This window comes from Podarcis raffonei, chromosome 2, assembly GCF_027172205.1.
Source record: "Podarcis raffonei isolate rPodRaf1 chromosome 2, rPodRaf1.pri, whole genome shotgun sequence".
Lineage (NCBI taxonomy): Eukaryota > Metazoa > Chordata > Lepidosauria > Squamata > Lacertidae > Podarcis > Podarcis raffonei.
In genome coordinates this window covers 30,454,215-30,478,021 of record NC_070603.1, presented here as the reverse complement: position 1 = coordinate 30,478,021, position 23,807 = coordinate 30,454,215, and the positions used below count along the sequence as shown (strand labels likewise).

The window sequence follows — 23,807 nt, the reverse complement described above, 5'->3', positions numbered from 1 at the left end:
TCCAAATCCTCTTGTATCCTTAGAGATTTGCTTTTATATTAAATGCATTTTCTTTTTTAGGCATGGAATCGATTTTTGAAAATTAATTTTCGTGATGCAAACCTCACAGAGGACTGGAAGGGAACTTTAATTAAAGACATGCAAAGCAGAATCAAGCAGGTACCAAGATACACGAAGATAGTATTTAGGCTCAGCTTTTCATGTGAGACTATTGATTATAACTGAACATTTAATTTTAATGTATTTGTTATGCTGCCCCTGTTACCTTCCATTATCATATTTGGAAACTCTCTTATATAGCATTTTTGTGACACTTTTCCTTTTCCATTTTGCCACCACTATATCAAAGTAATACTTGGTTTAATTTTCTTTGCTTATTGCTTATTCGTGTCAGAGCTTCAAAGCTCTCTGCAGGTCATATGCATACATTTTCAAACAGAAAATGAATATTTGTCTTTCCTTTTAGACAAAGCAGGTATGCCACTATCTTATATTCGTGTCTGCAGTTCTGATTAGTATAGCTTTACTCATCTTTAGGGACGCAGGTGGCGCTGTGGGTAAAACCACAGTGCCTAGGACTTGCCGATCGTATGGTCGGCGGTTCGAATCCCCGCGGCAGGGTGAGCTCCCGTCTTTCGGTCCCAGCTCCTGCCCACCTAGCAGTTCGAAAGCACCCTTAAAAAAGTGCAAGTAGATAAATAGGTACCGCGTTATAGCGGAAAGGTAAACGGCGTTCCATGTGCTGCGCTGGTGCTGGCTCGCCAGAGCAGCGATGTCACACTGGCCATGTGACCCGGAAGTGTCTGCGGACGGTGCCAGCTCCCGGCCTCTAGAGTGAGATGAGCACACAACCCTAGAGTCTGTCAAGACTGGCCCATACGGGCAGGGATACCTTTACCTTTACTACTCATCTTTATCATAGTTAATTGTTTCATCTGCTTTTATAACTGTGGGTGGGATTCAGCTAACAAATCCTGTTAACAGAAGCCAGCACAACGGCTTCCACTAGCACAATGGGATTTTTCTCTCCTTTTCTTCGTGCCCCGCCTGAAATTATCTCCCCCAGAACAGTGCTCAGGGGGAGGGGAAAGGGAATTGTTCCATCTGTCAAGTTGAAAAATAATTGCCGTAGCACTACACTGAATTCATCACTTTATATTGTATTATGGTAACTTGTCTTGGGGCCATATGATAAAGCACGGGTGAGAAATTTAATTAATTAATGGATAGATAGTTAGATAAGTTCAGGTATATATGCCTCCCAGATTTACTTCCTAGTTTGTCTTTAAACACAAGAGACAATGGACTGTATCCAAAACTGCTGTTCTTTTATTGGAGGAGACTTCTGCTTGCACAATGGAACTCTCCTGCAGTCCCCCATGAATCCTCAAAATCTGCTCCAGAAGGCTGGGGGACCCTCTGGAGCAGATTTTGGGAGGTGCGTGGGGAGAAGAGAGGAAGAGGAAGCCCTCTTGCATTAATTTTATGCAGTGCTGGATAGAATCCAATATATTCAATATATGGTTCATAACATAAAGGGGCAAAAGTATGCTTGGTTTTGTACATAGAAATAATTTTAAATGCTAGAAGAATAACATTGATTTTCTTTTATTTCTTCCCATTCCTTGTTTTCTCTTTCTGATCAATGCAAATATCTGGAATCAGTGATACTATTTTTTATATTCTTCCCTGACAGGTACCTCCACTTCAGCAGATTAAATCCTACTGCTACTTCCTTTCAGATTTTGAAAAATATGAGCCTCTGATTGGCAAATCTTTTGAAAGTTGTGCCATAGAAGCTGTTAACTTAGAATACAAGGTAGGTTCAGTTTGGTCACTGCACCAAACTATGATTAGTTCTTTCACAGTCTAAAATACAAACCAAGATACATATATTTCTCCCTAAGGCCAATCTAGCAGTTCGAAAGCACATCAAAATGCAAGTAGATAAATAGGTACCGCTCCGGTGGGAAGGTAAACGGCATTTCTGTGTGCTGCTCTGGTTTGCCAGAAGCAGCTTACTCATGCTGGCCACATGACCCGGAAGCTGTATGCCGGCTCCCTCGGCCAGTAAAGCGAGATGAGCACCACAACCCCAGAGTCATCCATGACTGGACCTAACGATCAGGGATCCCTTTACCTTTACCTTTAAGGCTAACCATGGCTTAGATCTACCCGGTACTCTCATTTCTATGGTGCAGCAGCCACTCGAAATAGAGGTTACAGAACACAGCTCTCCTGACAAAGAGTAGCCCTGCTCAAGCATTTGTCTGCTGTGTTCAATCAGCTCATGAGAGGGAAATGGGAATGAGCACGCTAGCTTTGAAAAGCCCCTGTTCCCCACGAGTTGGAGGGTGTCCAGTAGGAGCAGGGAGTTGTTTCTATTTGTGTAGTCTTCCCACACAATGCAGAACTCTGGGAAATCATTGCAAGGGGACAACTATACGTATGGGGTAAGTCACCCACCAACCTGTGGATTGTGACAGGGAAGCAATGTGGGGTGAGATTAAAATTGCTTTCCCAAAAGTTTCATTTGCATTTGTCAAAGAAACCACTGGCGAGTTTTCATTGCTAAACAACTAATAATAACAGGTCTTTGGTGGGGGCAACTTTTGTCAGACCTGCAGCAAAAGAGGGAAGGATTAAAAAGGTGTTGTTGTTGTTTTTAAAGCAAGCAGCATGAAACTATTGATTTAACGTGACATATTTGGGCATTAGTTCCACTGAAATCAGTGAGGTTGGACAGAATGGAGCTGCATAATGAAATTAACACTTACCCTCTATGAGCTTAGATGATGTGGCAAATTTGAGAGCTTGCATTATCATGAACTCATTGCCATTCAATTCTTTACATATTTTTATGTCTTAAAAGAATGATCTCCTTGGCCTGATGGCCTCTTACAACTTGAGCAAGCTGGGCAAGCTTGCATCTGCTGTCATCACAAAATCATGGCCAACTGATAAAGAAGGAAAACCTCTGAGTGACCTTGAAGGTGTTTTGCATCATCTCCTTGTTTGGCCAGACACCAAGCATCTTTTCACCTTCAAAGGTATTCACATGTAGCACTTAATTGGGAACGATGTTTTATGGACAGCAAGAAAAAATATTTTAGTAGTACCCAATGGAGGAAAGTACATTATCAAAACAGAGTCAAATAACCTTACAGTTGCCCTGCACCTTTCCCTTCCTCTAGCTTAGAGCCAAAGATAGGCAAATCAGGCAATCTGGTCACTTTTGGGAGCAGAGGAAAGCCAATGTGCCTCCACTTCCCATTTCCAGCTTAGAGCTGGTGACAGGAGCCAGAGCCATGTCTGTTTGCTCTGTCTCTGTGGCATTCTGAGCTGCACACACGCACCTCCCTCCCTCCTGCATTCTGGACATGGGGAGAACCCATGAGGGGAGGCAGAAGTGTGTCTGCTTATGTCTTCGCCCACCAGCCTGTGTGTCTCCACTGTCCCTCTTCAGCTTGGAGCTGAAGAAGGGGTGGGGAGGTAGGTTTTGTTTGGCTCTGTTTGCATCTGGCAAACAGAGTATTAAATATATATATGGAGTGAGGACCATGTTTGAGAGGAAATCCTCAGGCTCACTGAGGAATGGCTAAGCAGTCCCCAGGGATACCATGGCAAGTGAGGTTAAAAACTCCTGTGAATAAATTGGAATTGAGCTTGACATTGTGGAAAAGGAGTATCACTTTAAAAAAAATGGTTTATTGCTCTGTATAGGTTATATGTTTTATTTTATTTATTATATTTGTTACTCTCTTTATCTTCCCCAGTGCAATCCAAAGTGACTTAACAACCAAACAAATAGACAGTAAACACCACATAGATACATTAAAACCAAGAAGAAAGAGAAATACATTAAAACATCCCACCCACACTGAAAAGGCCACAGATAGTGAAAGGCCAAGGGCCTGGTTATAGAGGAAAGCATCTGCCCAGCACCTAAAGATATGTAACGAAGGTGCCAGATGAGCCTCCCTGAGGAGAGCATTTGAAAAATGGGGAGCCATCATAGAAAAGGTCTGTCCTCATGTTGCCAGCCTCCAGGCCACTTGTGGAGGGGTTTGTGTGTGTTTTTTTATGATTTGGTTTGTTTTCACTGACAGTTTTTGTAAGTAGAGGAAGGTATTGATTTCTTCCAGATTGTTACAATTCTTTTTTGTGTGGTTTGTTTTTTTAACTAGGTATCACTATTATATCAAAGTAAAATGTTTCAAAACTTAAAAGGGACATTCGATGTAGTTACTAAGTACCGTATGTACTGGTTTATAGCACAATAATGAAAACTGTTTATTTGCTTGTTTTTAATATCTGACCAATCTCACAGGAGGAAGTGGGGACTTCCTGAGCCAACTTACTGATGATGCCAAGGCATTAATGAAGATCACTGAGTCTGTACATAAAGAAATTTATGACAATCTCATTACAGGCCAGATCTTAATTAGACATTTGGAATTAATTATAAAGTGCAAGGAGCAATTTGTATTCATTTGGGAATTAAGTAAGTGAGTTTTTTATCCCTTCATGTGTAAAATATAAATCAATCAATAGGCTTTTAAAAGATATTGCATATTTTTTTATGCTTGCATCAGAGTATCAGAAATAGTGAGTCCAAGTGAGAGACAAAGGCAGAAAATGAGAAAGGATGTCATGAGCATTTAGCCAGGGGTGCTCAATTAGTTAAAAGTGTTAGCTAATTAAGGTAGGCAGAACACCCCTTAGCTTCAATAGGGCTCACATTTACTTTCACCTTTCTCTTCCGAGGCAGGAGGTTCAGATCCACCTGGCTTACAGCTAGCTGGACCTGCACACTGGAAGGGTTTACTTCTGCTGTTGAGCATGAAAGTGCCTCTTTTCCATTCTGAAGAGCAGAAAAAGAGAAGAGCAGTCATGCTGCCCCTACTATTATTTTTTTATTATTATTATCATTAAATAAATAAGTTATTAAATTTTCATACTGCCCTTTACCTGAGGGTCACAGGGCAGTTTACAATACATAACATAGTAACAATGAAAACATTACCACCCCACAGTTATTATTGCTAGCATCCCTTGCTTAGTAGTGTAGCTTTTCTCCTGTTGTTTGGCATAAAGGAGAAGCATCCTCCAATTTATGCTAACCAAGAGAAGGAAAGCCTTCTTAGGTACTGATTTGACCTGTTGTCAACCAGGCACACTGGCACCTTCCAAACAGCCAAACCTTTTTAGCCTTCCTGCCCTAACCACAGAAGTTTTACACAGAAGCTTTGGGTGTGGGATGTGCTTGACAAGGAGAGGCAGATCACTTCATTTTTCCTCAACTAGTGTTTCCCATTATGTATGTCATAGAGCAGAAATACCCTCTTCCTTGGTATCTAGCCTCGTGATGGGTTGTGCTGACAAGCTCCCCTCTTCTGCCAACATCCAGTGTTTCTATGCTCACTATACAGTTGTGGTTCCCTCCAGCACAGCTAGCACAGAAATGGAGTGCCCTGATTGAGGAGAGATGGAATGTTCTGTTCATCCTCAGGCACCACACCCATTGCTCTGGCTTATGCTTCCCTACCAGGAAGCTAGTCATTATAAACATCATCAGATGCCTTCTAACTCTCCACTGGACATCCTCTCATGAGAAGTTTCAGCGCTCAAGGTGAGGGGTGGGAATTCCTTTTTTGGGTCAAGCAGGGATTTGCTTCTGCACCATTAGGAGGGCAGGATTTTGCAGTGCTTATTGTAAACAAGAATTCTGATTTCAGTGAATGAATCTCTCTCATCCATGGAGAAACCAAAGCAAATACTGAAACTAGAAGTAGTACTTCAGTTGAGGCTGCAAGAACTAACATCTGTCAAAGAGGAGCAAAAACAGTTGGAATTCTTTTTGAGCATGTTTCGGAAGGTGGAAGACATTGTAAAAGGTAATGGTTTCAAAGATAAGCGTGATTTTCTTTTGCTCATATTTGCTTCTAATGTTGGGAATGAAAGTAAGGCAAGACTAAGGAATAAAAAGGCAGCAGAAGTTTCCAATAAGTGAGCAAAATTGTTACATCAAATGCCGAGGCCATTCATTTCTTTTACATACTTAGCCAGTACATCTTAAAATCTTGAAATATGTTGAAAGTGTGTGTGCCACAAATATACACATATATAAGATAACATCTCAAACATATATAAAGGACATAATACATGCAACCAGGGAAGGCTTCTCCAATCCTCCATTATGGGTTTTGGGACTCTACTCCCACCAAATAATGAAGAAAAAAGCATAAAATGCAATTAAAGAATTTTGTGTGAGCAGATAATGGAATAACCAGAGGTTTTGTGTTTTCTGTTGCTTTACTGTATCACTTTCAAATTTCTCCAGGGAGGAGGAGAGGGTTGAAGAGTACAGTCATTTCCCTAGCTAATTATGTTGTCCTTCTCATTGCCTGAAAAGGTACAGGGTGTCAGGGAAGAGTAGTGAAAACAGATTTTTAAATTATACTCAGTTGACCATGTTTCAGTGAGCTAGTGGTAGTAATCAGAAAGGGATCAGAGCCAGACCAAAAATAAAATAAAATGGAAATATATACTTAATTCAAAGCATAGAAATGACAAACCCAGGAATATCCAAAATATAAGAATAAAAATAATGTATGAATGAAATACAAGACTGCAATTTATAAATGGAAAACCATAGAAAATTCTAAAATAAAGGTAGTTAATCAAACAGCTATCCATAAAGCATTTCTGTTACTAAGTTCTGAATTACACCCTTCTGAAACTTCAACCTTCCAAACTAATTAAAAGTTTACTGGCGTAAAAAGGGTATACTATAACTATGAATCACGTAAATATCCAAAAATCTGGCTTCTGTGGACTCAGGGTGAAAGCTGAGAAAGATTAATCCAAAAACCATGTTTAGTGTATCCAGAATGGTCCAAATGAGAAGTTCAGGTAAAAAATATAGGGAAAATGTTTAGGGAATAAATAAAGGGGAAATGGTATAATGAAGTGTGAGCTTCACAAGGGAATAAAGAGAAGATAAACAAAAATAAAAATCATTTCAGGGAAAAGGAAAACCTGTAAAAACCAGATCTGTTCAAAACTGTTCACGAGCTTTAAGTATCCAGACCCCAAAAGCCTGAGTCAGAGCAAATAGCAACTTCAATACATGGAACATGCTGAAAGTAACAAATCCCATCTCCACTCAAAGATAAGACAAAAAGTCAAATTGGACTTCAAAAGCCCCAGAACAAATAAAGCTTTATTAGAAAAACATGGGAGCTAAGCAAAAATAAATTAAATTAAAAAGAAGTGAATTCTAGTCTAGTTGAATGCAATCTCTTTCTGTTCCTTGTACACCTCCAAACTTTCCTGTCATCTGATTCACTCTTTTATCTTGCCCCACCCTTTATTATTAAAATTCGGTTCTGTATTGTGACAGGACAACAGGTGTTTTATTTTAAATTAATTGTTTCTGGGGAGTGACATACTCTATTATTGTCTCATGAAAAGTTCCTCAGAGCAACGAGTTGTGTAACTTCTTCAGCATTATCTTAATTCACCTTAAGCTTTGACAAGCACTTCTCTGCTTTTAAAGTAGACATACAGCATAAAAGTTTATGTTGTACTTACAAAAATATTGTAAAGAAATGGACTCACTAGCAGGGTTTGAGTAAACACTTACAATTAAGAAAACAAGAGTAAAAGTTAAGAAACAACAATTTAGAAATTAATTAAGTGTAAGACATGAAAGATAACATGGTATAGGTATGTTAAGAACATAAGAGCATTTATCTAAAAGACTACAAAATAAGGAAAAACAAATTAAGCAGAAGTAACAAATATTTAAAGAACCAGAAGGGGAAGTTGAGGGAAGTCAAGGGGTGGGGGGAGATTGAGATTTTTCTAAAAAATTTTTATGTATATGATGATTGTATTAAACTGTAAAAATCAATAGAAATCTTCAAAAATAAAATAAAAATAAAGTAGGCGTACAGGTCTGTTTTGCCGTGAGCCAGAGTTTTCTTGACTTAAGTTTGCTTCCATTCCATTCTACAGTTTCTAAGGTGATGACTTTCACCATGCACACAGATTTGCTCCCAAATTGAGCTGTGTAACAGGTAGTTGCAGTGAAACTCACATGATAAAGTGTTGCCTTTTATTGCAAGTTGCATATGAGTTCTATACTGTTAACATAAAAGCTGGACCCAATGGCTGTGTTTTGTCTAGGATATAATCACTGGGTGGAGTTTCTAGGCCAATGATGCCTAGATATATATAATGCTTAAGTATATATAAGATTAGTTTTACTTCCCCCATCTTTTTCTACAATCACCTGATAAGCAAGTGTGTTGGTTATTACCCCCTGCACCGAATTTCCTCATGGATACAGCACAGCTCCTTCCTTAGCTCAGTCCCTGGTTCTTTTATCTGATTGTAGGTGGGAGTATATACTCAGCATCTGCAGAAAAGCTACAGGTTTTTTTTAATTTTTAATTTCCTGCCCAAACACCCTCTCCAAATCTCCTTCAGTGGCTTCTTTTTATTTATATTTAATTTTTTGTGTTGTCATCCCACATTTCCTTCAAGCAGTTCAGATCAACATAAAAGGCTCTCCTTCTCACATCCACTTTACCCTTCATTTTATACTTACAACCACCAAACACTGAAAAGTAGGTAAGGCTGAGAAGTTAGTAGCCGGCCCAAGGTCAGTTATGGATTTTTGCAACTGAATGAGGATTTGCCTTCTGTGCAAGTATTAAAGATGCAGAAGCCTTGTCCTCTTTTACACCTGGACACCCTAGTAACACCACAGAAAATGTGAAACTTGCTTGAGTAATATTTGTGGCTTTAATTAAGGAAAGGAAAAGGAAATAAACTTTGTGTTCTTCTAGTGAAGCATTCCTCCAGTTTAAATTAATAGTTGGCTAGTGAAACTAAATATAGGGCAAATGGATTCAAAATAGTTTCTACTGTGCTAATGCCTCATTTGCTATTTAATTTGTTACCTGCTAGGGAGCATTCTCAGGTTTCAAAGTAAACTAGATGGAAAGGCAGTGGAAAATGTTTACTTGTCTTTTAGCAAACTACCAATAAATGTGTTTGATGCTAATATAGTTCATTGCCCAGCAAAGGAAAGATGTTAAACTTGGAGTGTTTCTTCAGAGTTTCTCTTTACTTTTCAGTGGATATTGCTGAAATGGAACAGAAGCACAGTGAAAACCTGGCCTCAAAAGCATTGCATGATGTTGTGAATGTGAGGCATTCAGTTTCGCAGAGTGATGATAAAATAGAGACACATTACCATCTGAGTCCAGCCCAAAAGAAGATGACTGAAACTATGAATAACTTTAAAGAAAGCAGTATCTTCCAGTACTGCTGGGAGTGGGCAGCCAGAAAGCTGGCAAGCAATACTGAGGATTTGAGCAAAGAGGAGAGCATTGCCATTTTGAATCCTGAATCTTTATTTGAATCTTGTTACAATGAATTCTCCAGACTCTATGAATGCCTGAAATCTGAAGAGCTCACATTTGCTGAAGTGGACCTTCTCTTCAAGAATTTTACGAACCATTATGATGGATTGAAAAAGGATTTTCAGATTATATGCCATCTTCAGCCTCAAGACAGTGGGAAATGGGTAGAGCAACGAGTTGAGCAGATCCAGCAGTATCATAAATTACATTTGGCTTTGGGCTGTGTTAAAGTTATTGACACGGTCAGGGAAGGTTTAAACCTCTCTGGTGACTTCAAAGACCTGCAATTATTACTGAAATTTGTAAGTATATCTCTTTAAACCCACCACCCAAAAGGCTGCCATGAAGGCTGAGTTTTCAGGTGCAAGAAAGAATACAGCTTTTGCACCTTAAATTGTTGTGCAGAAAAGGGAATTTCAGCATGAAAAGCTATCCCTGTTGAAATTCCTTCTTTTACACAACTATGAAAAATGGAGCGGGGAGCCTCAAGACATGGCACACCTCTTTCTCAGACCCTACTCTGCACCCTTCTCAAGTGCTTTGGCTGGAATGTGTCTTGAACTGTGATTATGTCTCGCTTGTCTGGAGGGAGGTTTGTGTGTATTTAAACCTATAGTAGGGGGGGAACCAATCCCATACTTTGTTCTACCCATTTTACTCCTTTGGTGGCCTTGCAAACCACTGGCATGAGACACCCAGGAAGATGTCTTTGAGGCAGTGCCACCCTTGGACTATCCCTTTATTTCAAGAAAATCAGTTCTCTCTTGCATCTGGCTATTCTACAGTGCATTCAGAATTCACCTGTGTCTCTAAAGAGCTTCTAAAATTGCAGTGGTGCACTTCTTAGTAGAGCTGGGCCAAACCTTCAATGGTCTTTCCCACCCAATGGGTTGAGTGCATAAACTGAATGTACTCTTGAAGAAGGTGGAATGGGTGTGAAGTTCATAGTGTGTTTTCCTGTGTTTTGTCAGAGGTAGGGGCACTGCTGTTTTGTGATGGAAGGCATTATTATCACAGGCTCAGTTTGTATGGTAAGGTATAGGTTTGCTAAGCACTTCAGATGTTTTGAGTTCTTTGATCATTATTCTTTAGACTAGATATGATTGCTACCCTGCAAATCTGAATATAATACAGATGTAATTCTTTTGGAATTTATTATTCATCATAGAAGCTGTCAGCTGTACAATAGACCTGGACTCTTGAAATTGTTTCCCAAGCTTATAGCTCTGTGTGATTCACCAACAGTTCTCACTTGCATGAAAGTAAATATGCCCATAAGTCACTAGCCAATCTTACTGTGTGAACATGTAAACACAGGAGAATGCCTGATGGATTAGGCAGGGATCATAATGCAAACCTCCCACTCCCTCAGATCTGTGTGTCAGATGTATACTAAAGCATACAATAATGCTAATGTGTCAGAGGCATGACAGATGTTATAGCCTGTGAAAGCAAGACATAAGTGGACAAATGCAAATGCTTGTTTATGATGGCCATTTGTAAATTCATATGGTTAGTGAAACAAACTATCCTACAGCCAGGGCGGGTTCACACCATACATTCAAAGCAAATTCAAAGCACATTTAAAGCATACACACACACACAGAGAGAGAGAGAGAGAGAGAGAGAGAGAGAGAGAGAGAAAGTATCCAGTTTTCACAGCACAGTAGAAGAAGGAATATCAATAAATGTTAGTGTGCAGTTTTTATTGGGAGCAGGACTTACTTATGGGTAGTTCAGGTTTGTTTGTTTGTTTGTTTGTTTGTTTGTTTGTTTGTTTGTTTAGAAATGCAGCTGCTGAGGCTGCAATTTGATGTGTACTGAAGCACATAATCCTTTCCCCACATGCCATTTCCCCCACAAAAAAGTACCAATATATTTTTCCTATGAGGGTGAAAACAGTTGGAAGGGCTATTTTCCACAGAAAAAATGGCACAGTAGGAAAAGGTTAGGATCTCTACTGCATGCACAGATGCATACACATCCTACCAGTTATCTGCAGATTGTGGACATGGTGGCTACATGGCATAAAAAAATTGCAGAATGACATATGTATAATTATGTCATTGTTCATTCATATAATTTGCTTTTCAGGAAGATGAACTCCAGTCCTTAGAGAGAAAAAAGCTGTCCTCCATAAGCGCTTCATTGATACGTGCTATGAAAGTGCTGCAAGACATCACTGAACCACGTCATAGGTGCCTTGAAGAGCTTGCACGGAGGAGGGAGTTTGCCAGCTGGGTAAAAAAGGTTCTAAAAGGTAAAACAGATACATATCTCTGTGTTTTTTTTGTGTTTTTTTGCTGAAGGTCCTAAAAAACCTGGGAGTAAAATAGATAGATATCTATCTATCTATTTTTAACTGTGCATCTAGTTCAGCCCTGAAAGTGCGTTGTTTGTTTCCCCTAGATATAAATGAGCTAAAGGTATTTGTGGACCTGGCATCGATCTCTGCGGGAGAAAATGACATGGATGTGGATCGTGTGGCCTGTTTCCATGATGCTGTGCTTGGCTACTCTTCTCTGCTGTATGAATTGAAACAGGAGTCAGGGTTTGAGGAATTTCTGGTGTGTTTGGAAAAACTGTGGAAAGCCCTGGAAAGTGATCCTAAACTCCCTGAAAAACTGGTAATTTCTTTAGCACTACGTTAGCTTGTACCTGCTCTTAGGTAGCTGTGTATCTGATAGAGAGGTTAACTTTGCTTCATGCCTGATGTGATTTTCTGCTGATGTACTACTATGCTGCATAAAATTATTGGCTCAAGTGAAGAGAGATTAAAGTTGCAGCTACTGGGCATATCTGCCTTTTAACTACTTATGTCTAAAGGCTACCCAGTGCAACTCATACACAATTTATAGAAGCAACAGCATGTTACATGTATTTAACGCAGTGGTGTCCAAACTTTTTTCAAAGAGGGCCAGATTTGATGAAGTGAAGAGCCAACCAAAGTTGTTGATTTTTTAGGATTTTACCCCAGGAAATAAACTGCCACAGGGGCCAGATTAAACTGACTGGCAGGCTGGATTAGGCCCCCGAGACTTTGGACATGCCTGTTTTAAGGAAATATTTTGTACAAGCCAAGCTGTATTATACTCAGAGAATGGAACTTCCTATTTCAGTACCATCAACCATGGTCTTCTGGAGCAGCTGTCTTGAGTTGGGGGTTAGCTGCACTGCTTTGTGCTGGCTCCATCCCCATAAAGCCTTCAGTGTGCAGTATTTGATTTTATCCCTGTGCTGTTTAACTTCTACATGAAACTGCTGAGAGGGTTCACCTAGAGTTTTGAAGTGTGTTACCAGCAATATGCTGATGATATGCAGGTCTGTTATCTCACTTACCTTTGCAAGAGTAGCAGCAGATGTGGTAGACTGAAGTCTTGCCTTGGTAATGGACTGGATGAGAGCCAATAAACTGGCACTTAATCCTGATAAGGTGCTGTTAGTTAGTGATTGCCTAGAATGGAAGTATGGGGTTTGTCCGCCTCTGTATGAGGTTACACTCCCTTTGAAGGAACAGGTGTGTAACTTTACAGTACTTCTGGATCCCTTACTATCATGAGGCTGAAGTGCCCTTGGTGGTGCAGTGTACCTCCCACGAGCTTTGGATGGGGGCCCAACAATGCCCCATTCAGACAGGGTTAGCCTGTCTTCTGATGTTTATTTTATGCTAACATTCACTTAGATTACTGCAATGTTTTGTAAGTAGCACTGAGCCATTTCTGTGGGGAAAAAGCAACTAGAAATATAATTAATAATAAATATTTTTCTCCACTTTTGTCATATTGCCTAGTTTCACTCTGTGTGTTGAACTGGAATAACAGTGTGGGGGTAGTGAGACAAATCTAGTGTATTTATTCTCCTTACATACACAGTGTGATTCTGCAAGATACCTGAAATGGTTGAAAGACATAAAAGAGACTCATGGCTCTGTGGAGCAGTCATCTTTATCATTGGCAACAACAATCAATAGCAACGGAATCTACCAAATTAGGGCACCAGAGGAAGGCCAGAAGGTGAGACATTGCTTGAAAGTGTATGCTGCATGCTGTTTCAGTTTTTGTAGCCCTTCTGCTCATATTTTTCTAGCTATCTTCTTAATATCAAACAAACAACCAGCTGTAAATTGAAAGAGCTAGCAAAGGATAGTGTTCATATAAAAAAGTGAGTGCTGGTGTTCCAAACAATATTAATACTGACACGTTCCTTTCTGTTTGAGAGGGAAGGGGGAAGAGGACTTCTCAAGTAGCAGTGCTGGTTTTATGTACATTCAATAACTTTATTTATTTATTTTACCCAACCCACCTGACTGGGTTGCTCCTGCCACCTTGCGTGGCTTCCAACAAAAATACAAATAAAGGTGGGGGGACACCAAACATTAAAAGCTTCTTGAAACAGGACTGCCCTCAGATTCTACAAAAAAATTATATACAGTGGTACCTTGGGTTACAGACGCTTCAGGTTACAGATGCTTCAGGTTACAGACTCCACTAATGCAGAAAGAGTACCTGGGGTTAAGAACTTTGCTTCAGGGTGAGAACAGAAATCACGCGGCCCCATTAGCTAAAGTAGTACCTCAGGTTAAGAACAGTTTCAGGTTAAGAACAGACCTCCAGAACGAATTAAGTTCTTAACCCAAGGTCCCACTGTAGCTGTTTAACTCTTTGATATCTGTCGGGTGTTCAGTATAGTGCAATGGGAACCGTTCTGTCAGCTCAAGCAATTCAGCTTGCCAGATGAAACATCCTCCCCTCTCTTCTCACCCCCCCTTCTTCCAGCATGCTGTTCTGGGAGTTATCTCATCCCCTCTAGCCAATTGGGGGACCATGGGGTGTGTAAACTCCTGCTGGCCCCAGATTTTCAATTCTAGTTGTGGATATTTTTGGATAGAGTAATTTTGGTGTGGATTGAAGAGAGACCGACAGAGAGGGCATTTAAAGGGTATTTAGAGGATGCTCCCCACTTTATGTGATTTCACTTATGTGCACAGTGGCCAAGAACGGATCTGCCATGTAATTAGGGGGATGCCAGTAATCAGCTAACCACTGCAGCCTCCTTCCAGTATTTACCTGTAACAGCAAATAATGACTGCTTTCTAATGCTGCCAGTTGTTTATCATTGTTTCCAAGGAACTTGGAGCTTCCCACTGTAATAGTTTCTGGGTGTAGCTGATGCTTCTTTTTACTAATGCCATTCAGTTGCCCTAGTTAGGTATAGCCAGAGGGGCTTTCCTTGTATAAGGAAGTAAATCAAAGATCAAATTTATTTGGAGTCATTATCATTTGTTGGAAGGTTTCTCTGGACACCATCCTGTGCCTGACCGTCTCAGAAAGCCATGGTGGCCAAGAAGAGATACGGCAATACTCCCTGGAAGAGCTCCAAGAACTGATGAATAAGCTGATGCTGATGTCAGGAAAGATAGAACAAAGTACAGAAGTGGAGAAGTTTTCTGAGGTCAGTTTTCCACCACAATTTCCTATGTGTATCTTGATAGGGGTATGGTGGGAAGGACAGAATGATATGATTTTGCTTCTGGCCACACCACATTTCTAGACTGCATATTGAGAAATTAATAGGAAATAATGTCCTCAAGAGTTCCCAAAATGTAATTTGAAGCTATCATAGTGCTTTGTTTTCTAATTGATAGTGGTATAGTTTTATTATCATGATATCCTTTTCACTGACAATCTTGGTAGCATCTTCTTACTCAAAACACTTGGATCATATTCCCCATTGTGTTTGCTTAATCTGCACCCAGGTATTTTCTAGTGTCCAGAGGCTTGCACTGTCTTTCATCGACCTTTATTCTGCTGGAAACATGCTTTTCCGCTCTTGGGTCGCTGATGTATATTGCTCACCCAACCATGAATTCTGCCTTAGCATGGACTTCAATTTAAATTCTGGTTATGCCCTTATTGGAAATGGAGACGTCACAGAAGTTCTGCCAACTGTTTGCCAAAAGATGGAGAGTTTCCTGGAAAAGTGGAACCAGTTTATGTTGGAGAAGCGATCCCAGTACTATTACTTGAATTACTATATGGCAGAACAGTTTGTATACTTGTGCAAGGAGCTTGGTTCAGAGTGCCCCAGTGAGGCTGCCTTAACGATGCTGTCATTTATAAAGCGCAACTGCAGCAAGCAAGATGTCCAGGAGGTCTCCGACCAAGTAGTATCTAAAAAGCCAAAGAGAAATTTTGCTGATCTGCTTGGGCCGGTGGCAAGAGGGAGAGAGTTGACTGTAGAACTGGAATATATATGGGAGTCCTACATGAGAAGTATGGGCTCATTCCTTCCAGGCTGCCTGGACATTGAAACCCTTGGCATTTACTTGGCCACCCTGGCAGATTTGGAGAAGAAGAGTGTTATGCGAAAATTGCCACAAGGTCTTCATGCTGGCAGGCCTAACCTCATTCTCTGTCCTCGCTCTGAGGTGTTGGCTTCGGCACTGGCCATCTACATGAACAGTCCAGGGGAGATGCTACCCTCTTACGATGAAGTCCTGCTCTGCACACCACAAACCAGCTATGAACAAGTGGCGCTGTTTTTGAGGCGGTGCCTCACTTCAGGCTATAAGGGGAAGAAGATTTACACCTTGCTGTTTGCAGATGAGTTGAGCTATGATGTTGGCTACAGGTCTGAGGAACTTTTCCAGAGTCTTCACTTTAATCACCATGATGATTATAGGCTAGTGATTCTCTGCAACTGTGAGAGAGAGCACTGCTATGTCCCTTCTGTCTTCAGCCAGTTCAAAGTTCACATGATCCCTCAGCAGCCCCTGAAGGACATTCAGGGCTACCTTGGGAATCATTACAAAGCAAGACAGCCTCCAAGTTCATCGGCTTCTGTCTTCAAGGACCAAATGTGTGTTGGGATTGTAGCTTCTGAAAGAGCTGGAGTAGGTGAGTGAACTAAGTATATATACTTTTCTATCTATGTTTCAAAATGTGTAGACTAAAACTTGAGGGTTGAGAGTATAAAAACATTGTGTCTGTGATCTGTAGATCTAATTTCTAGCCTGTTAGATGATACCCACTCTGTGATATATCATGTTGGTCTTTCATTTCAAAAGCTTTCATTTCATTCCGTAGAGTATATATACTCCAGAGTAAAAAAACAATGAGAGGGTCTAGTTTGTGGGTGACACCAAACTATTAATGATGGCTTTGAATGGGGCTTTGAAGAGTTAAATTTTTTTCCACTAAATTGAATGAATGGACAACAAAATAGCAAATGAGTAATTTCCACTGGGGCAAAAAGTCTACTGCCACAGTGCATTCTAATGTAGTTTGAATGGGTGGTGGATACCCAGAAAATAAAGACATCTTGGGGTCTTGCTTAGATTTCTGAATGAAAATGTCAATTCAGTATGCAGCAGCAGTTTTGGTTTTTTTAATGGAGATTAAGAAAGGGATTAACAGTACCGGTATGTGTTGTATTCATGCACAATGTGTATGCAATGTTCCTTTAAGTACATCTAGACTCCCAGATCTACTTTCCCCTGGTTTCAAACTGATTTGTAATGATAACTGTATAGGTCATTATCAGAAGTTCCCATTGCTGAGGTTCAACAGACAACACAAAGCATTTATTTCTCCATGCTTTGGGAGACTCAATAACTAAGGGTGGGGGGGACAAGATAGAGGTTTTGAAAACCATGCATGGTACAGAGAAAGTGGATTGATTTTAGATATATTTTTCTGCCTCTTTCATGCTAGAGTTTGGGGGTATACAATGAAATTGGTTAGCAGTGGATTCAAGACAAGAAAAAGGATGTGCTTTTCACATGAGGTTTGCTGTTTCTGAATACCAGTTGTTGAATTACCAGGGCAGACACTGGGTTAGGGTTGCTGTCTTTAGGCCTTATTGTGGTTTTTCTGTAAGTATCTTGATTGCCACTTTGAACTAGGTACACCCTTGATTTAACCCAACGGTGCTTTTCTTATGTTTTTATCTAAATTTTATTTCTTTTTTCTTGTTGTGGATGGAAAAGTCCAAACACTGGATGTCCTCAGTTTCCAGTCAGTTCACTGGGTTCTTATCTCTCTGTTAAAAGAACTGATAAAATGTGTTGTTGTTACTAATAACAGGAAAATCTCTGTATGTAAAGAGGCTGCAAGAGAAAATGGAAGCAAAGTTGCAAGGCCGTGGAGTAATCTTAAAAACAATTAGGCTGATCGATCCAGATGTGGATGAAGGCAAAGTGATGAGAACTCTCCTCCCATTCCTAGAAAATCAGAACCAGAAACAGCCCATGATATTTCATTTTGATATCACCTCTTCAGTGAGTATATTGCTATTTTGGCAGAAGTTGTTATCAAATGTTGTGGAACATTTTCATAACTAGCTTTTTAAAAAAGGTCTCAGGAAGGAGCGTATTAAGTGGAGAGATAAGAGAAAGGGAAGCCATGCAGGATTTTGAACAGGAGTGACTACAGCTTTCATCATCCTTGAATATTGGCCATGTTGCTTGAAGCTGATGGGAACTGGAGTTCAGGATCATCTGTAGGACCATAGGCTAAGAAAGGGAAGCTTGTGCAGGATCTGGGAGTGGACAGGAAGACATCTCTTAATGTAATTGGGATCATATCAGTAGGCTAATCAGGATAAATAAATATTGATTAAATGATCTCTACTCGCTAATTTATCTACTTGAGTTTCTGTATTCTCCTAGGTCCAGACTGGAATTCCAGAATTTCTGTTCAAGCTGTTAGTTTTACAGCACCTGATAAATATAGATGGGAAACTCTGGCTGCGGAAACAGTGTCATTTGTATGTTATAGAAATTCTTGAACCATCACCACAATTAAAGAAAAGCACGAGATCAGTAAGTACATGTAGATATGTAACGACTATATAAATATTTACCCTAAATAAATATTTTTCAAGATAGATAATACAGTACAACCACTGTATTGTTTCATATACATCACAATCGTGCAGAATGTCAAGATTATTGTAGTGTTTATTACTTAGGGAAATTCTGAAGTTTAATTTTTCTTTGTAGTTTTCTGTGATCAAAAAGGAGGTTGTCAGATGCCTAGAAATAATGGTCTTAGCAGCTTTTTACTAGTATATTGCTTGGATTTGACATTATTTCTAGACAGTGGATTGATTAGTATTTGTATATTGATCAGCAATTATATTTAAATCAAACTATTTGTTCCCAAATTTTCAATATAGAGGCTCTTTGGAAATATTGAAAGAATTCTAATTTACAATTTAATAAACAAAACCTACCACTCATTGTTAAGGGACACGGGTGGCGCTGTGGGTTAAACCACAGAGCCTAGGACTTGCTGATCAGAAGGTCGGTGGTTCGAATCCCCATGACGAGGTGAGCTCCCGTTGCTCAGTCCCAGCTCCTGCCAACCTAGAGGTTCGAAAGCATGTCAAAGTGCAAGTAGATAAATAGGTACCGCTCCAGCAGGAAGGTAAACGGCGTTTCCGTGCACTGCTCTGGTTCACCAGAATTGGCTTAGTCATGCTGGCCACATGACCCGGAAGCTGTACGCCGGCTCCCTCGGCCAGTAAAGCGAAATGAGCGCTGCAACCCCAGAGTCGGTCACGACTGGACCAAATGGTTGGGGGTCCCTTTACCTTTACCTTACCACTCATTGTTAGCAGGAAAAGTAATCTTTAATTAATTTTTCATTCTGTATTATTAGCATAGGAGGACTTAAATAGCTTTTAAAAAATAACAGATGAACCCTTAGCTCTCAACCCAACCAATTAATATGTGCTCTCTGGCTCTCTAATTCTGTGCATGCAAAAAGTCCCAGGTTCACTCCCTAGCATCTCCAGGTAAGCTGGTAAGACTTTTGCCTGAAATCCCGGAGAACCACTGCCAGCCAGTGTTGACAGTACTATGCAAGATGAATTAGCTGTCTTACTCCATATAAGGCGGCTTCCTGTGGTTAAGCAATTTAGGCACAAATTGGTTCATTTATCTATTTCATTTAGATTATATTAGTTGGTTATTATATGAGAATTCACCTCTGGAAAAGTTAAAAATCTATATATACAAGTTGAGGGCAATGTATAGCCCAAGGTTCCAGCATGCTCAATCTTCTCCCAACACTATGCTTTATCGTAGGCTCTGGGGACAAATGCACAGCTCACTCTACATTTAGTCCTAAAACTTGTTATACATTGGGATTTAAGAACCCACCCTGTCATACTCCATTATCAACCATGATCCTGAACCATTTAACTAAATATGACTTAAAATTAAAATGAAATTTAATTTAATTATGTTGGTTTGTTCACCTTCACAGCTTTAATCTAGCTTCTCCTTTTTGCAGAGAGCTCCAGAATTGGATGAAGGGCTGGAACTTGATCTCCATTTCTACCTGTCAGACTTATGGGGCCAATTTAGCCAATATACATGCAATTTTAATTAGTCCTTCCCATATAAATGTTAGAACAGATAGCTAGCAAGAAGTAAAGAGTTTTGAGGATAGAAATATTTTGAGGAGTAACATAGTTTATAAGGGAGAAATAAATGTCCAGTCATAACATTCAAGAGTGTTTCACTTTATGATACCTTCCTATTCACTGTTTTCCCCTCTTCTTTTAGACTTTTCCAGGACTGAAGTACAACTTCATGGATGTGTTCCCCAAAGTAACCTGCAGATCTCCCAAGGAAGTCCTAGAAATGAACATGCAGAGGAATCTGTCCTATGATTGCTCAGACCCAGGTATAGATCAGGAAGTGTTCCGTAGCGAAGCCTTTCAGAGACCCTACCAGTACTTGAGAAGATCTAGCAGAGGAGATTGTCTCGACACATTCCAATATAAAGAAGGCTCTGTTGAAGGGACACCAGAAGAGTGCCTGCAGATGCTCCTGATCCATTGTGGAGTGATAGATCCTTCCTGGTCAGAACTGAGAAACTTTGCTTGGTTTTTGAACCTTCAACTGAGAAATTGTGAAACTTCGGTGTTCTGTAATGCTGCTTTTGTCCACGACGCTTTACATGGCTTCAAAAATTTTGTGGTCACATTTATGATTTTAATGGCAAAGGATTTTGCTACACCATCTCTAAATATTTCTGATGAAAGCCCTGGGATTAAGTTTTTTGACATGGAAGGAGTCAAAGAAAGAGATCTTGTTCCATTCCTTCTAAGGAAGAAGTGGGAGTCGGAGCCCCACCCATATATATTCTTTAACGAAGACTCTATATGTATGACATTTATTGGCTTTCATCTTCGGAAAAGAGTCAATGGTAGCATCGATGCCATCAATCCCTTAAATGGAAGTGTCATCCGGGAAGGTGTGATGACATCTGATCTGTATGAGGGATTGCTGCATCAGAGAGTTCCATTAAACATTAATTTTGATGAACTCCCTAGAAATAAAAAAATTGAGACACTTTGCACAGTTTTAGGGCTCCAAAGACAAATGGATCCCGATGAAACATATGAGCTCACAACAGACAATATGCTAAAGATCCTTGCCATTGAAATGCGATTCAGGTGTGGTATCCCTGTTGTCCTCATGGGAGAAACTGGCTGTGGAAAAACCAGGCTAATAAAATTCCTGTGTGAACTACGTAGGAGCGGTGCTGATGCCGATAACATGAAGCTTGTCAAGGTCCATGGAGGCACCACAGCAGATGCAATCTATGCCAAAGTCAGGGAAGCAGAAGACATTGCTATTGACAATAAACAACAATACCAGTTTGACACCATCCTGTTTTTTGATGAAGCCAACACCACTGAAGCTGTCAGCAGCATCAAGGAAGTCTTGTGTGATCGCACAGTTGAAGGACAGCCTTTGATCCACAACTCAGGTTTGCAAATCATAGCTGCATGCAATCCTTATCGCAAGCATACAGGGGAAATGATTCAGCGCTTGGAATCGGCTGGCTTAGGCTACCGTGTCAAAGCAGAGGAGACCAAGGAAAAGCTTGGCTCCATTCCTCTTAGGCAGCTGGTATACCGTGTCCATGCGCTCCCTCCTAGCATGATCCCTCTAGTGTGGGATTTTGGACAGTTGAACAACGTTACTGAAAAACTCTATATACAACAGATTGTGCAAAGACTTACTAGGTCAATACCAATGTCTGATGTTGAGCTCCAGTTAATAACAGATGTGCTTTTTGAGTCTCAGAAGTATATGAGGCAAAGGAATGATGAATGCAGCTTTATCAGCCTCAGGGATGTGGAACGCTGCGTGGAAGTCTTCAAGTGGTTCCACAGCCACAGTGAACTACTAATGAAACATCTGGAGAAGCAAGTTGCAGAGAGGAAGGCAGCTAAAGGTTTTGTCCAGCGAGACCCAGTCATTTGGTCCTTGGTTCTTTCAGTGGGTGTTTGCTACCATGCTTCCCTGGAAAGGAAAAGGGAGTACCGCAGAGTCATCAGCACCATCCTTCCAGAGCCATATGATGATGAAAAGGGAATCCTTGAAGAAATTGGCTTAGTTCAGGATCTCTTCTTGAGTGATCTACCTCTGAGGGAAACGATTGCCAAGAACTTGGCACTGAAGGAAAATGTTTTTATGATGGTTATCTGCATTGAACTTAAAATCCCCTTGTTTCTCATTGGCAAGCCTGGCAGTTCCAAATCTCTTGCCAAAACGATTGTGGCTGATGCCATGCAAGGCCAAGCAGCATATACTGAGCTTTATAAAGAACTGAAGCAAATCCATTTGGTGTCCTTTCAGTGCAGCCCACACTCTACCCCTGAGGGAATCATCAACACTTTCAAGCATTGTGCTCGCTTCCAAGAAGGAAAGAACCTAAAGGAGTATGTCTCTGTGGTGGTGTTAGATGAAATTGGCTTGGCTGAAGACTCCCCCAAAATGCCTCTGAAGACCCTTCACCCGCTCTTGGAAGATGGCTGTGTTGATGATGATCCACTCCCTCATAAAAAAGTTGGCTTCATTGGGATCTCTAACTGGGCGCTGGATCCAGCTAAGATGAATCGAGGCATCTTTGTATCCCGTGGAGAACCAAACAAGAAGGAACTCATAGAAAGCGCAAAGGGTATCTGCTCTTCAGAACGTGCCGTCCTGCACAAAGTTGACCGTTTCTTTCCCATCTTTGCAAGTGCTTATGAGGAAATTTGCAAGACCCAAGGCAAGGAGTTCTTTGGGTTGCGTGATTATTACAGTCTCATAAAAATGGTGTTTGCTTTAACCAAAAAACTGAAAAGAGAGCCAGCTCCCCATGAACTAGCAGAGATAGTTCTCCGTAATTTCAGTGGTAAAGAAGGTGTTGAGGCCTTGAACATTTTTATGTCTAGGTTCTCAGAAAAAGGAGATGTCATCCGTGAGGACATTGGTACAATTGATCTAGTTCAGCAGAACATTTACAGTGACTATGAGGATGGTGAATGCCGTTACCTGCTGGTGTTGACGGAAAATTATGCAGCCCTCCAGATCCTGCAGCAGGCTTTTTTCAAAGGTACACAGCAGCCAGAAATTATTTTTGGTTCCAGTTTTCCCAAAGACCAGGAATACGCCCAGATCTGCAGAAACATCAACCGAGTGAAGATCTGTATGGAGACAGGGCAGATGGTCATTCTTCTCAACCTGCAGAATCTGTATGAAAGCCTCTACGATGCCCTCAACCAGTATTACGTTCAACTTGCTGGTCAAAAGTATGTTGACTTGGGCTTGGGGACCCATCGAGTGAAATGCAGAGTGCACCCTAAGTTCCGTTTGATTGTCATTGAGGAGAAAGAGGTGGTCTACAAACATTTCCCCATCCCGTTGATCAACAGGCTTGAAAAGCACTACCTAGACATCAATACTGTGTTGGGCAAGAGGCAAAGAGACACTGTGGAAGAATTGAAGAAATGGGTGGACAGCTTCACAGCAGCTGAAACTGAAAAATACTTTATGGGCCAGCAGAAATATACCCCTTCTGATGTCTTTGTTGGCTACCATCCTGACACCTGTGCCTCAGTTGTCTTGCAGGTGACGGAGAAGCTGAAAATGGATGCTTCCCCTCAGGAACTGATGCGAAAAGTACAAGAAGAAGCCAAGTTGGTCCTGTTAAACTGTGCAACGCCCGATTCTGTAGTCCGCCTTGGTGATTCACAGCTGGGTTCCTTTCTGGCAGATGACTTGGCCAAGGTATACTTTCAGCAGCAACATCACACTTCGCTTGCAGAGTTCCTTCGTTCTTGCCTTGAGACAGAGTCTAGGGGTCACACAATCTTTACTGAGGTGAGTTGTTCCATAATATTTCTTTTTGTTTTTTTAAAAAAGCACATTAAGAATCTGTACTCCTTGAGGATGCCATGAGGCTGAATTTTGAGAAATGCATGAGCATTTTGGCATATGGAAATATTTCCCACATCAAATCTCTTCATCAATGCCATATTTTCCTTTATACCAAATGCAAAACCTGCTAAGTCTAAATGTGT

The 23,807-nt window shown here is 40.6% G+C and overlaps 1 protein-coding gene across 4 annotated transcripts in view; it reads left to right on the top strand.

The window, feature by feature from the left end:
* Window positions 1-23,807, top strand: part of LOC128407318 (E3 ubiquitin-protein ligase RNF213-like) — a 65,035-nt gene that overhangs the window by 5,611 nt on the left and 35,617 nt on the right. For 3 of the 4 annotated variants that reach the window (XM_053375528.1, XM_053375530.1, XM_053375531.1), the window contains exons 6-19: window positions 61-159; window positions 1,697-1,819; window positions 2,873-3,050; window positions 4,331-4,504; window positions 5,739-5,897; window positions 9,150-9,739; window positions 11,532-11,697; window positions 11,847-12,064; window positions 13,310-13,450; window positions 14,727-14,888; window positions 15,193-16,333; window positions 17,522-17,715; window positions 18,106-18,258; window positions 20,011-23,607. In XM_053375528.1, the coding sequence (XP_053231503.1) occupies window positions 61-159; window positions 1,697-1,819; window positions 2,873-3,050; window positions 4,331-4,504; window positions 5,739-5,897; window positions 9,150-9,739; window positions 11,532-11,697; window positions 11,847-12,064; window positions 13,310-13,450; window positions 14,727-14,888; window positions 15,193-16,333; window positions 17,522-17,715; window positions 18,106-18,258; window positions 20,011-23,607 (7,095 nt within the window). Of the gene's footprint in view, window positions 1-60; window positions 160-1,696; window positions 1,820-2,872; window positions 3,051-4,318; window positions 4,505-5,738; window positions 5,898-9,149; window positions 9,740-11,531; window positions 11,698-11,846; window positions 12,065-13,309; window positions 13,451-14,726; window positions 14,889-15,192; window positions 16,334-17,521; window positions 17,716-18,105; window positions 18,259-20,010; window positions 23,608-23,807 lie in introns of those variants that run through there. The other variant, XM_053375529.1, reaches the window with a different exon arrangement.